Genomic DNA, 16,035 nt, shown 5'->3' with positions numbered 1-16,035 from the left:
TCTACCACTTACACAATAACTCTACTGGCTTCTTGGCTGTTACTGGGGATAAGTTTTACAGACTTTCCTGTCTGGGCTGGCTCCGAACTGCTAAACTCAGATCTCAGTGTGCTGAGTATTATAAGTATGAACAGATGGCTCCTGACTACCAATATCATTCTAAATAGGGAACAAACAAAATTATTTGCCCTGAAGTGAGTAATGAAATAAGAGCTTCCACTTACCCTCCTCTTATTCAATATAGTACTGGAGTTTCTAGCCAGAGCAATAAAGTAGGAGAAAAAAATAAAAGAGAGCCAAATTGGGATTGAAGTCAAAATATCCATTTTCAGTTTATATGATTCTATAGGACTCTGAGGATCCATCCAAAATCCTAGATCTGATAAACACCTTCAGCAATACATTATGTTACAATATCTAAATATATTTATGTACACCAATAATGAACAAGCTGAAAAAGAAATTAATAGAATGACCCTATTCATAGTAGACTCAAAATATGCCTATGAATAACGTAACCCAAGGGGCAAAAGATTTCTATAAGAAAATTGTAAACTTTGCAAAAAATTTAAGATGACACCATAACATGGAAAGGCTTCCCATTCATACTCATAGATTAAAAAAATTATTAAAATGTCCATACTTTTAAGCATCATCTACAAATCCTAAAACACATATGGAAGCACAAAGATTTTGAATAAGCAAAGAAATCCTAATAAAAAATACAGCAACCACATAGAGATACTGGAAGCATCACAATTTCACATTTCAAATTATACTACAGAGCTATAGTAACAAACACATTGTGGTGTTGGCATATAAAAAGACATAGAACCATGGAATGGATTAGAGGACCCATAAATGAATCTATTCACCTGACATTTGACAAAGGATCCCTAATTGTACGTTGGAGAGAACATACCCAATTTAACAAATGTTGCTGGAAACCCTGAATATTCACATATACAAGATTAAAACCAAATTGCTCCTGTCTTCTCTTTTCCTCTTTCCCTGCCTTTCAAAGGCTCAACATTATCAGTATAATAAACATTTTAATAATCCTAAATTATCTAATGCTTCTTTGTATTCCTTGTTCCTTTCCCCAACTGTTATCTGAATGAGAATTAATCATTAAGCTTAAAACCATGTTGAGTTAATTATTGTGTATAATATTGTGTATTGTCTAACCAGAGACATGAAATTGAATCATGGTTGTTTTCTTATATACAGATATACAATAGTCTGGGTATAATTACTGAAAAAGTCTACTTTTTCTTAATTAAATTTCCCCTGTACCTTTCAGAGGAAATAAAAAACTAAGACAAAAGTTACTTGTGCATGTAAGTTTGAGTTGTCTATTCTGCTCCACTGATGCATATTTTCTATCTTGATGACCTCACAGTCATACTAACCATAGCCTTAAAATAAGATTAAAATAATTTCAAAATAGTTTTAGTTATACTAGGTATTTTGCAAATGAATTTTAAAATTAGCCTGACAATTACTGCATAAAAGCCTGCAAATGCTTTGATTGAGATTACAATAAAGCTACAGATAAATTTGTTTAGTAAAATTTGGTAATGTATAAGTGCATACAGTTTTTTTTGCAGTGTGATACCCCAGTGTTTTGTACTTTTAGATGACGTAGCCTTAAAATATTCTTTCAATTCAAGTTTCTTTGCTATTATTTGATAGGAGATAACTTCCCAGAGATTTCTGGATTTTCAGAATGCCTTAAAAGGGAGGCACTGATTGCCTTTGTTCTGAATAAATTTCTAAAGATATTTCCACACCAAATAATCTCATATTATAAAGAGAGTGTCTTTTTCCACAAGAAAGGGAAAGTCTGCTTACTGTTAAGAATTGAAAAAAAAATTCCTCAGAAATATTTAGGAAGCAGGTGGCTCAGACCTGTAATCCTAGCTACTTAAAAAAAAAAGGAGATCTGAGAATCATGGTTTAAAGACAGCCAAGTTAGGAAAGTCTATCTGACTCTATCTCCAATTAGTCTATAAAGCTGGAAGTGGAGCTGGGGCTCAAATAGTAGAACACTACTTTTTAGCAAAAGATGCTCAGGACAGCATCCAGGCCTTGAGTTCATGCGCGTGCACGCGCATGTACACACACACACACAACTCAAGTTCTTAAAGTTTGTACAATGAAATTGATTGCAGGCGCAGGGCTTACCTGGTCTTCTTTATATCACTCCTTCAGAAATGGGGGTCAGTAAAATTGTGAACATGGCTATGCTGTGGTCCAGTATGGCCCTACTGTATTCTTTGATGATTTCCATATCTTTTACCAATATTCATGAAAATGAGACACACTAAGATTTTACCTTAGAAATAGCTTAGAAAGGGTAAAAACTGAGAGTTTCTAAGCTCTTCACACATACACACACAAATACACATACACACAGACACACACAAACATCTGATATTTCTATAATTACGCTGTCTCCTACAATTTTGCTAACTTCACTTATCAATTGGTAAAGCTAGTTTGAACACAATCTAGATATACATTGGTTTATACATATTGGATACACATATTGGTTTGTAGGTAAAGATTTTTTTCTTTGCAATGTGGATGATTTTATTTCATAGTTCTTTTCTTATAACACTAGATACCATATCCAGAAGAATACTTAATAGACTTGATGTTATAAATTTTATAGTTGGGGGGCAGTATTTTTGTGTTTTTATAAATACTCTTGAACTTTATACTAGCCATGATACATGGTAGTGATTTAATTATTTCAATTTTAAAATTTAATTTTATTGTGACGTACAGAGGGGTTACAGTTACATGCATAAGCTAGTGAGTACAGTTCTTGTCAGACTTGTCTTCTCTCATTTTTCTCCCACTATCTCCCCACCTCAAGTTATAAAGCTCATTTCAAACATATTGTCTTGTGAGTACCCTTGATGTATTGATTCACCCTATGTCCTTTGTCTCACTATTTTGAAAAAAAATCCCTTAGAAATATTTAGGAAGCAGGTGGCTCAGGCCTGTAATCCTACCTACTTAAAAAAATTGAGATCTTCCTTTCGCTAATTCAGATAAATGTATATACAATACCCGGGGTACCAAAATCAAGTACATGATAATGGGATAAACCACAGGAAATAAACTAAAGAAAATAGAAATAACTTCACATAGTACATTAAATAATTAGCATATGTCTAAGATTATCCTAGCAAAGGGACACAATAGCTCAATAGCTATGTATATATGATCATATAAGATGATGCTAAGCAAAATAAGCTTCAAGATATGGTAAAGAGAGGTTTTTCTTTATTGCTGTGGCTTTTAATATAATTATTTCATGTTTTACTTTGAATATCTGTTAGGCAACATGAGAATAATGGGTATTTTCAAATACCCCTCATTACTGAAGCAAGTTATAGTTCAGCACTTCATCATTATGCATGTTGTAGCAATAGACTACCTTCGATGAGTACTGCTCTGTGTGACTCTTAGTTCTACTGCATGACTCTCTACTATGGTTTCCTGAAACACATTTACTGACCAATGCTTTCTCTAGGACTTAGAAGTTCTAACTGTTAGTGTCTGGGCTCTGACTCCACATTTCTTTGTCCTGTGATGCTGTGTTGGAAAACTAACATGGGTGATATGCTTATTTTTATACTACTAAGACAATATACTTTATAACTAAAATACTCATGTCATTATGTAAGATAAAAGCAACATTAACATATAAAGTTTTCAGCAAGTATGTAATTAATACTTTTATATCTGAACATAGATTTTCATTAAGTAGGGATAATAAAGGATAATGTAATTTCAGTATAGGTACAATTACATTCTATTAGAAAACAGGAGAAAATAACATTAAAAAAAATAACACTGTGAAGACAGGAAGGCAAAGACCAAGATCAGATAAAGGAAGATGCAGAGGGCTACTGAATGGAGCAATTTAGGCACAAACAATCTTTAAATCCACTACAGTTTCTTCTACAATGGTCATCCACAATGACTAGTGTAGGCAAATTGGCATAGGCCTATAAACATAGCCACATAAACTAAGGCTTTCATTTTATTCTTAACTCATGCAATAAGTAAGAAGTTAATAAGACAGAAGTCTACCAGAAAGAAATTGAACCTTGGCCTGACTTATTTAGTATACAGCCCCTGACACACAAATAATTTTACACTTTTAATGGTAAGGAAATAAGAGTAATGACAAAGAAAGAAACAAAGGATGTGTTATAGAGACTGTATTTAGGCTTTTTAACCTAAACTGTTTATTCTTTGGTCATCAACTTTTGAAATGTTGGTAAAAATGCTGAGGCTGTGACAGCATGAAAGAGAGGAAAGAATATCTTTCTGAAGTAGATGTCCTAGTGTAAAGCTATGGATAAAAAGTACATGAGAGGTGGGGAAGGGGTTGTGCTGCTAGAGAAAGACCTAAGATCTCCTCCTGACTCAGAGAGCAGAGTGGGGTTGGCTATCTGGAGATAAACACAAAATGGTCACTATCTGGACTTTTTGAAGGAATAAATTACATAAGAAGTTAGTGTTAGGCAGAGGCTTTCCTTGTGATTGTGTGTGATTGTTGTGGGGATGGTTAGTCAAGCTGTGACTTCTATCAGAAGGCCATGTTTCTAGAGCTTTATTTTTCACTTCTGTCACTGGTGATGAAGAGACCAGAGGGTGATAGTGACCTTGGTGGCATCACCAGAGCTATTGGCTCCCTCTGGAGAATAACTGGTTTGGAGCAGGAGAACTTATGTCTCTTCTCCGTATTCGGTGTAATATGGAGGTCAGATCTGGCCAGGGAAAGAGGTCAGAAGCTAACTCTATCTCCACTATCTCCCCAGACCCCTCTGCTCAGAGGCCCTGGAAGTTTCCCTCTCCCTGTAAACAGTAGTGCCCCATGCCCCCTGAATCTGCACACCAATTCTTGGTGGGCTTGCCTGGATTCCTATAGGAAGGGAAGACCCATCCCCAGGTAATGGGAGTTCCTGAACCCCAAGAGACAGGGTCAGCACATAGCCTATAGGTTACTGAACCTGTCTGTCAAGTGCTTGGAACTGGGAGCTTCCTGTGACCCTGCCCCCTGACCTGACCCTATTTAGGGGCAAGCCAGCTCAGGTGCCAGGACGCCATGCCACATGTTCTAGTCCTGTGTCTGTCGTCCCCATGGCGTCCCAATTCAGCTCTCCATTGGAGCTGAATTGGTTTGTTGGTACTTGGAAATCCTCTGGAAGTAAGTCTCTGTGCCACTTCCCTGTTCTGTGTTATATGTTTTTCTGAAAACTGGGACTGGTCCATCCCGAGCTTACCCAATAAATTCATCTTTTTACTTGAGACTGTCTCTGAGTGGTGGACTCTTGGAGGGATGGGGGATTCCACCCCCCCCCCACCAGATGCCATTACATCTGGGAGTTTTAATCTGAAGGTGGGGTAAATCAAGCAAGGTAATAAGCAGAGGGTGGGGGTGGGGGATGTCTTTGAAATCACCAGATCCACAGAACAAATTTTGCCCTAAGAGTACAATGGATCACAAGAGACTACTGTGCGAGAAGTTAGATACTTTCTGACAGGATACACAGTTGTTGCTGTTAGTACCAGGAAAATAAGGAACACATATGGAGTCAAATTAGTATTTCATGATATTGCTTTTTTAAAAAAAATTTGTGTTAACATTGAAGCTTCAATTTAGGCTTATTCTCATTCAGCTTTTCACTCACAGCTGGCCCTCGGCTACCTGAGGACCCTTCCAGTTTCCATGGCATTCTTTTTATTCAAAACATTTAAAATTTTTTATTTGTATTTTTAAGCAGTTGTACAAAGTAGTTGTCATCCACAATGTAGTATGTAAAGACAACGAATCTTGATCAATTTCACCCCTTTACCATTCTCCCCCATACCTCTCAACCACACCACTTTCCTCAGTTTTCTTAATCTTATAGAATATGCATTGAATTTAATGATTGCATTCCCACCTACATCTTTGAAAGTATTTACTGAGGATGTACTATGTACCCAACACTATATGTGGGAACTGAAAGGGTATCAATAAATCAGAAACAAGATCCATCTCCACTGATGCAATTTATAATTGAATGTTGGAGTTAACTTTAGGCATTTTAAAAATGCTGTGTGTTAATCTGAAAGTATTGCTTACATAAAAGGACTGGCCTTTTATGTTGGCTGATGACATATGAAAAGAATCCAGCCATTCCACCAGTGAGGGGAGAAAAGCACAGGGCATAAAACTGAAGAGCCTGGGAGACATCATAAAGCTCTTTCACCACTTGTTTGTGGCTGTGACAGTTTCCCCTCAGGCAGTTCTGTCAGAGAGCACTACTGATGCTGCCAGGGGAAAAGGCCTCCTGGAACAGCCCAAGGGGTTAGCCTTTTCCTCTTCTCTTTGTTTCCACTCTTGGGAGCAAAGAAGGGTATAGGGGAAGAAATCTCCTTCCATATATCATGCTTATAAGATTCAAATTCTTTTTTTAAATTAAATTTTATTGATAAGGTGATGTACAGAGAAGGTACAGTTACATAATAAGATAGTACATTTCTTATCATATTTGTTACACCCTCCTTCATTTTTCTTTCTCTTCCCTAGTTCAGATAAGCGTATATACAATATCCAGAGTACCAGAATCATATACAGTAACCACAAGGGGTACGTCAAAGATTCAAATTCTTTAGGTGGTATCCTCGCCTTAATCAGTGATAGATTAGACATCCACTTCAGTTATATACTTATTCAGCAACAGTAAAGAAAAAAATAGTAATTATATTACCAGCAACAACAAAAGGTGGTATTTTCTTTCTTTCTGTTTTATGGAAGCAAACATGGGCCAAGTATTTCACATCTAGCTAATTTCAAGCTACCAGTATGTGTGAAAAACATCATGAGACATCAGAACTCACATAGTCATAAAAATCTGTACTTTTTGTTCTGTGTGTGTGTGTGTGTGTGTTGTGTGTGTGTGTGTGTGTGTTGCTAGTCCCATGGCTTGAACTCAGGGCCTGGGCATTAACTCACAGCTTTTGTGCTCAAGGCTAGCACTCTACCACCTTAAGCCACAATACTACTTCAGTCTTTTTGGTGGTTAAATGGAGATAAAAGTTTCATGGAATTATCTGCTTGGGCTACATCTGAACTTTGATCCTTAGATAACAGGCTCTTAAGTAGCTAGGATTACAGATATAAGCCACAGGCATGTAGCTTGTACCATCTTTTATTTTTTCTTTCTTTTCCTCTCCCTTCCTCCCTCCCTCCCTCCCTCCCTCCCTCCCTCCCTCCCTCCCTCCCTCCCTCCCTCCCTTCCTTCCTTCCTTCCTTTTTGTATTATCAAGTATAATCTGCCAAGACAAAATAAATTCCAAGGACACACTTTCATTTTATGGAGGTAGTCTGAACCTCACTGAAAATATTACAAGAGTTTCCCTGTGCTTTCATTTTCCTTATCAAATTATATCAGTTTGATCATGAGAACAATTCCTGATTTTGGTGGAAATTTCCCTTTGCTTCCTTAAATTCATATTTCAGTCCTTCATGCTTTCACTGCCAAATCCAGTCATATTCTTTTCACAGTTTCAGGTCACAATAATTCTCCAACTCAGTCTATCTCTTCCCTGTGTTTTCCCATGTTCAAGGTTTACTGTTGTCCAATTTTGAGGACAGAGGAATAGTTGACTTTATTAGGTGATATTTTTTTCAAAATAGGCAACTAATAGCATTTGTGAAATTGAAATTTACCACTCAGATAAGTAACTGGCAACATATTACATGTGCTTTTAAGCAGGTAAATTTCTCTGTTCATAAGCTTCTCTTGACCTTTTGATTTATTTCTTGCTTTACTGGTATCTATATAAGCTGAATAACTGAAGTAAAAATTTAAGGATAATATGTGGAAATGAATTATGATAGAGATGTCACCCAATAAAGAAAAAAAAGCAACTCCAAATACTCTATGGAAAATATTTAAAAGAAAAGACTATTTCTTTTCTTTCTTTCTTCCATTTTTCATATATCTGAGACAAGATATTGCTATGTTGACCAGGCTTATCTCCAACTCCTGGGCTTAGCCTACTGAGCAGCCATAACACAGATAAGAGCCACTGCAACTGAATTATATTTCTTTTATTTTTTGATGTTTTTAATTTAAATATAAAGTTCCTAGAGAACAGTATGTCATCAAAACTTGAATATATACTTGAATATGTTGGGTAATAAAGTAAAAATTAAAAAGATATATGCATCGTATATGTTTATTTTACGTATCACTATTGAACATAAATTCATTTTATAAAATTCATCTGCTACCTAATCAGAACCAAATTTACTTATTCATCTATATATATGATAGTTGTCAATGGAAAAAACTGACCAACATAGGACAGAGAAGATGTGGAAAACATGCTTACCTTTAAAGAAGACAAAATTCCCATCACTATTTTCATATACTGCATCAATACTAGGAGGTAAGCCTCTCCAGAAATAAGTAATTTGCATGGGGTATCCATCCATCACCCTGTTGTTTCTCACTCGCCAAAACCACTGGTCCTGCAAACCAAGCAAACTCATCACTCAGTGAACACACTGGCCAGCCTTTTTTCCCAATGTTGGACAATTGTGAAGCTATTTTAGTACCATTTTCAATGGCTTACAACCAAAACAGTCAGAGAAAGAGCTAACTAATTTTTGTAGTAAACTTGGTAAAACCTTTACAGTAAATACCCCAATTTTCAATCATGTTGCATGATTACAAACATAATTACAAATAAGTAAGCTTTCCATTTTACATAATTAGATGACCCTTTTCAACTTTTTCATAGTAGGTAATTAGTAGTAGTGCTTGTGAAATTAAAATTCACACTCAGATAAGTAACAGATACACTTTGCATGATATTGGAAAAGGTAAATGTTTCTGCCCATAAGCTAGCTTTTCCCTTATGATTAATTTATTATTTGGGCATCCAGATTGAAAACACAAATAAAAAACAGAGAACTGGCTGGCACTATGGCCACATGTGCATATTACATGAGTTCTTGCATTGTTCCGTATGTGCAAAGTCTTCATAATTGAGAAGCTGGGGACTAAAAAGTGAAGTTACACCTCCCAGTTCACTCACATTTTGCTGTGTATTGGTAAATACTCTTTATTTTTAATCATCAAAATGTGTCCTGGGATGTTCAATATTGGTTATCTTAAAGGAAAAAAAGGCTATTTTAAAAAATAATCTATTTGTTTTGTCTGTGCTATTCAATTTCATAACCAAAACTCAGTCACAGAACAGGCCATGTTTCTTTCTTTCTTTTAGTGAATAACATCAGATTTGTTCACTTAAACATGCTCATGAAGTAGTGAACCAGAGTTCTTACATAAGTACTGACAGACAAAAGAAAACAATAAACAAAATAAACTCCCTGAAACCTACTCAGAATGGTACATCTTATAATATTGGTTTTAAGTGATTTCTATTATCTATTTCAGAATGAAAACCACTCATGGTTCTTTAATGTGAGAAAACCAAGCATATTTAAAAATAATTATCCAATGCATGAATGATTTTATTTTAAGTCAAAGTTCACTTCAAGTTTTAGTCTATACAAATTAATTTCACTTAGAAGTTAAACATTTGTACTAGATGGACAGGGCTACATCACAAAAATATTTTCAATTCTTTTTCCCATTTCTTGACACTTTCTCTGAAATAAGACAGTAATAAATTAGTGATTACGCTGTTTCCCCAAGTTTTTTTACTAACAATAAGTTGGTCTGACTGAACTTCCTGGACTTTATCATTTATTCATATACTAATACATGTGTACACCTACTGAGGATTCTTGGATTGCAGATAACATAAAGACAAATAAATATTAAATTGTTCTTAGGTGCCTTGAGTAGTCCTACCATATTCTAGTTGTCATTTAGAAGAGAAGGAATAACTTAACTGGTCTGAGTTCATACCCTATTCTTGCTCTGTTCTCTAACAGAGTTATTATGTGGCCTTGGCCAAGATAATTATCACATAGCTAATTACAAATGTATTTCTAATTCATAGCATGATTATTGTACTAAATTTAAAGAACTTCCAGAAATCTGGCCAAATACCAAGCTTCTGGGTGGATTTATTAACATTATGATTAAAAACTATTTTACACTTTCTGTTTACAAAAATTTCTGTTTAAAGTGTATCTCTTGTTCATTGTTCTTCTTCAGACTGCTGCTATATTCTAATTCCAGCCATGCATTTTCTTCTCCCTTCAAGCTTCTTATGTAATTAACCTTTCTTGATAACTTTCATGCCACTGGGTAATTTGAACTACAAAATGGTTTTGTTCATGTGAAATAATAAAACTAAATGAATTTTAAAAAGTGATTTCAGGAAAAGATTGATCCAGGGAAATGTATATGGGCATAAAGATTAGGGGTGGCTGCTAACAGAATATGAGCATATGATATTAGGGTCATGCACAGGAATATCATCATTGTCTAGCTACAACAAGAGTTGTCAACTGGGTCTATTATATTGCCAGCCTCCAAATAAAATGTATCTATGAAATCAATTAAACGTACATTGTAAAGTAAAAAAAGTAAGTTGATTATGCATCTACTAGATTTTTATAAAGAAATAACATTATTGGTTATTGATGGAAAGGACAATGACACACAAAGCTCATTCCCAGTTTCTGCTACAGAAACCCTTCATATTGCTACACTGTCTCCACATATGAAGACAAGGCCAGTGGTGAATTGTACAGACACAGGTTGCCATCAGCAGATAGGAATACAATTCCAACTTGCCTCTAATAAGTGGAGAAATGAAACTTCTGCCTCAAGATAAATACACTCAATTTGCAAAACCTCAGAAGGTAATGTGGCACCATTAAAGAATCCCTGACTCTTTTTTCCTTTGACTGAACCTTGGCAGTGTCCCTTAAATTATAGATGATCTGGCTGTGCTCTTATGCACCTTAGCCACAGCTTGTCAGTTTAGCAGAAAGCAACGATACAATCAATTGAGAACACATTCTGTCAAAAAAGGAGGTAGACTTCTACCACAGCCACCAGAGACTGCCATTTCAGAAGAAGGGACTGTGAATAATCCTCAGAGAAAGAAGATTTCAAATGGCATTCAGGTCTCTGCACACATTAAACCCTCCTTACATATGAAACATTTCTCCAGCAGCCTTATCTAAAAGTGAAGGAAGCCCATCACTTCTCCCACACACATCTGCTCTCTTTCCTCACCTCCTTTCCAACCATGATTTTCTTCTGGTGCATTTATCACTATTTTATCCCATTTTTTTATTATTGTTAATTCTGTCTTCATACTGATCTAACCTCTATAAATGACAGGTGTATCTTTTGCTCATGTATAGATCTCCAGTTCGAGAAAACTGCCTTGCTCAGGAAATACTTTATAAATACTTTTTTTAAAGAAAATAAACTGAGGAAAGAACAAAGTAAAAAGCAAGTAATCCTTTAAAAGCCAAAGCTTTAAAATTAAACCTACATGTCTTCCTGTCTATGAACAAGATGTTTTCCTTATTTATAAAAAGGAAAAGCTCTGTGAGGGTCATGAGACTACAAGAAAGACATTCTACTTGAAGAAGCGTATGTCTAGCACATATTCTGTTTCTAGAGGATATGATATTTAAGTCTTTGAACTATAAAGGAAAAACGTATTTGTTTCCAACTTTGCAAACAATGTAAGTTCTGTTCTGACTTTGGAGGGGAAGAGAAAGAATGAAAAGCAACCTCACAAGAGGACTCCCCCCCGCCCCGCCCCCTGAAAACAATCTCTTGATGTGACATTTCTGATCTCCTTCCTCTTTCTTTTTTTCTGTAGTAGTAATAGAAGTGGATAAAAGGAGACTGAATAAATTAGCAATTATCATCATTAGCACACCTGCAAAGTAGACTTGTAAAAAAAAGTGCTAAAACAATTAAGTTGAAATTTCTACCTAGACTTGGATATTCTTTTAAGGTCTATACATTTATGAGGACTTACATATCAGTTTAGCTTTTCATGTTACATGAGACGCATAAAAAATGTTTTGTTCACAGAGATAAATCCTCAAAGTACTATGGAATATATGTAAGGAGGCAGTAACTAGAAGTAAGGAGTTCAGGTTATCGTTCTTCTATTTCCTTTACAATTTGTGCTGTTACAGTGCACTGCTGCTGAGAGCTCTACCAAGAAAGTGTCCCGTGCCATCTGAATATGAAGTGATGATGTGATTGATGGACTATCAGTAGAAGATGCTATTTTCAGGACTCTTTTCAAATCAAGGGGACTCATTAGTGGTGAAGACACATTAGGAAAATATATGCAGATTTTCTATAAGCAATAATCTGTTTGGTTTTACAAGCTTGTGGAAATCATATACGTAACAATGACAAAGGAAAGACAAAGTCTTGCTGCTTTACACCATACAAGAGGCGAGAGAATTTATTGGAATAATTAAAAGGCAGAAAAAGAAATTCAGGAGGCCTGAATTTGTGTCTACCTCTTCTCAATCAGAAAGAGATATCTGAGCAACCCAGGTGGATCTTTTCAGGGAGGAGTAACTGTTGGGAGCCAGATTCACAGATGCCTGGGGTTGAATAGGGAACTGTGCTTGGATAAAACTATGATTCCTAGACAGGAGCCAGCAATGAGTTTTTAGATAAAGGTAGATGTCTAAATCACTTATCCATTCAGGCCACTGCTCTTTTGAAGGCACCAGATGTTTACCTAATGTATCAAAAGATGTGTGAGGGTCATGAGACTACAAGAAAAACATTCTACTTGAATAGGATTTGTAGGCAAGATAACTGACACCCAACTAGGTGGAATCAGAGTAGAGAATGCTGTAGAACAAATGCCATTGTCTCTAATATATTCCACCATTAAGCTGGCTTCCTGATGTATATGTACTTTACATACATGGAGAAAAAGTAAATAATCAGAAATTTTCAGAATTTTCATGAAGTATATTCATTGCAGTTATGTCAATATCATATGCTAGATTCTTATATCCCATTGCATCTGTAACTAATTAGTGAACTCACTGATATTAAAAATATTGACAAAGCCATAATTAGTATATTCATTTGTTTTAGGATATTTTTGTAACTATTTTGGGTTCATCACTTTATATTTAAAACAAAATACATACAATGGGAAGAAAGTATTTTAACATACTATAGTGAAAAACGATTTTTTTCCAAATGGCTCAAAATTTAAATTATATTAGTAGAATATTGAAAGGTGATTAAAAATACTGACTCATCAGAATAATGGAATAGAAAATCCACAAATTAGATATATAACCTATGCTGCACTAACAAGCGGTCTATAATATTGAGTTTTCTTAAATATTAACTATATTACATGAAATATTACTTTGTTTTCATGTATTATAGTTCACTGAAAAAAATACTCTTTTTAACAAAAAAAGGCAGTTGCCATTGGCAAAGTAAATTCCATGACAGGAAGAAAATGCTTGCTGATAACAAAGGGTTGTTTTCTTTCTTCTTTTTTTCTTTGCCAGTCCTGGGCACTGTCCCTGAGGTGCCTCTTCTTCTTTTTTATTGGGGGGGGGGGGGGGCTCAAGAATAGTACCCTACCACTTAAGCCACAGTACCATTTCTGGCTTTTTCTGTTTATGTGGTGCAGAGGAATCAAACCCAGAGCTTCACCAGGCTTGGTCCCCGCAGAGCGTCCTTTGGGAGGACGGCAGGCAGAAGGTCTGCGTGCCTGGGGTTGGCGAGGGGCAGGTTCTCTGGGCTGCCCCCCCGAACCCGGGAGCAAGCGCACTGTGAGGAGAGGAGGCCGCCCGTGGTGGTGGTGGTGGTGGTGGTGGTGGTGGTGGTGGTGGTGGTGGTGGTGGTGGTGGTGGTGGTGGTGGTGGTGGTGCCCAAAGTCTGGGTAGTCTGGATCATCTGGGACTCTTGAATAGGAAACCCCAAAGTACTCGTGTGGAAGGGTCCCCGAGTTCTCCCTCAGACCCCGGTCCTCTCCTCCTTTGGCCATGGTGATGGCAGAGAAGATAAGAACTTCCAGCCTGTTTCTCCCTGGAGAGGAGAACTCATCTGGCTCCACTTACGCTCATAGTGCATTGTCTACCATGTGCTCTAGGACATCACATTCAAAAGGACAAAAAAAAAAAAAGTAAAATACTTGAATGAGCTTGTATTTTAACATTAATATTATTGAGAGTATCTGCTTTCCAGGCTGAAGTGATTCATTCATTATTCTAGTCCTGCTTTAGTCCTTTGTAATTTGTGGTAATTATGCTTTTCTTTTTAATACAAAAAAATGTATAAAAATAAAAACTTGAAAAGGCAAAAAAAAAAAATAATAAAAAATAAAGAATAGCACCCTACTACTTAAGCCACAGTACCATTTCTGGCTTTTTCTGCTTATGTGGTGCAGAGGAATCAAACCTAGAGCTTCATTCATGCTTGCTAGGCAAGCACTCTACCACTAAGTCACATTCCCAGCCCACAAAGGGTTACTTAGGATAGTGTTTAAGAAACTTTTTTAAGTCATAAAAACTCAATAACAAACGTACAGATAATTCATGATGAAAGCAAAATGAACACAAAGATGAACAAATTCAATTATGGGAGAAATATAAGCTGAAAACTCTGTATGATACTATGTCTTCCTTATCAGATTTTTTTAGTGTGGTGCCATATAGAAATAGGATTTCTTGTATAATCTTGATGAGAATGTAAACAGTGCAATCCCTGTGAAGATCAGCTTGGTGAAGTCTCACAGAATTTAATATGCACTGTTTTCTTGACCCAGTAGTATGTCCTCTAACAATCTACCCCAAACTAAGATACATCCTCACAAATGAAAAAAAAAAAAATGCAGTGCAGAAAGCCTAAAAATTGCCAGACTGTTGCTCAAACACATGCTGGGGAGAGACTCCATCATACAAATAGCCAGTGGAAAATAGACCTAGAGGCCCAATAGCACCAAAACCAAACAGAATGATACAAGAAAAACAAAACAAAAAGCAAAAAAGAAAAAGAAAGAAAAGAAACATGTTTTGATAACAAATGACTATGTATTATTTCACTGCATAGAAGGCATTTACAGTGAATTAAATTTATTCTTTTAAAAGCATTTTTCTAGAAATAGTGATCTTTTTCTGTTAATTCAAATAATATGCATTTTACACAATGACCGACAGTTAATTGTTCAGGAATAAATTTGTAGTGATCTCTTCATATTAGGATGTATATAAAACTAATTACAATTAGAGCCTTCTTTTTAACCACACAGTAACTATCAAGAGAATAAGACAGTATATATATTACACTATTAAGAAAAGAAAGGGAAGGGATGGGTAAAGAGGAGTGGGTGAGGATGTTTAAAAGGAGACACTGGTCAAGCTGCATTGTACTCCTAAACTGCTTGGTTCTTTAGCAGTTCGTTTACACGACTACTTAATGATAATAAAAATTAATAAAAAGGAGAAGTTGTAGATCTCTGAAGCCTTGCCAAAAGTGATGTGTAGATAGATATGTATGTTTTATATATGTATATATGTGTGTATGTATAGATGTATGTGTTTATATAGGTATATACATACATATATGTATATATGCGAATCTGTATGTGTGCATATATGTATATATGTGTATATATATATATATTCCTCCCTGCTTAAAAATATATAGTATCTCAGGGCTGGGGATATAGCCTAGTGGCAAGAGTGCCTGCCTCGAATACACAAGGCCCTAGGTTCAATTCCCCAGCACCACATATACAGAAAACGGCCAGAAGCGGCGCTGTGGCGCAAGTGGCAGAGTGCTAGCCTTGAGCGGGAAGAAGCCAGGGACAGTGCTTAGGCCCTGAGTCCAAGGCCCAGGACTGGCCAAAAAAAAAAAAAAAAAAAAAAAAAAAAAAAAAATATATATATATATATATAGTATCTCAAACATTAGACTATTAGTTAAGCAGGGAGGAATTTTGCCACCTAGATAAACTTGTTACCCAATCCCACTTTTTCTCCTAACCCTTGGAGCCTAATTTGATTTG

General features: G+C 35.9%; 1 protein-coding gene across 1 annotated transcript in view; it reads right to left on the bottom strand.

Annotated features, from left to right (window-relative positions):
- Window positions 1-16,035, bottom strand: part of Mmp16 (matrix metallopeptidase 16) — a 240,321-nt gene that overhangs the window by 22,393 nt on the left and 201,893 nt on the right. The window contains exon 7 of the mRNA XM_048359041.1: window positions 8,413-8,551. Within this exon, the coding sequence (XP_048214998.1) occupies window positions 8,413-8,551 (139 nt within the window). The remainder of the gene's footprint in view (window positions 1-8,412; window positions 8,552-16,035) is intronic.

This window comes from Perognathus longimembris, chromosome 12 (genome assembly GCF_023159225.1).
Source record: "Perognathus longimembris pacificus isolate PPM17 chromosome 12, ASM2315922v1, whole genome shotgun sequence".
NCBI classification, from domain to species: domain Eukaryota; kingdom Metazoa; phylum Chordata; class Mammalia; order Rodentia; family Heteromyidae; genus Perognathus; species Perognathus longimembris.
Note: the sequence above shows the minus strand (reverse complement) of the source record. Positions and strands in the feature narration are given on the sequence as shown.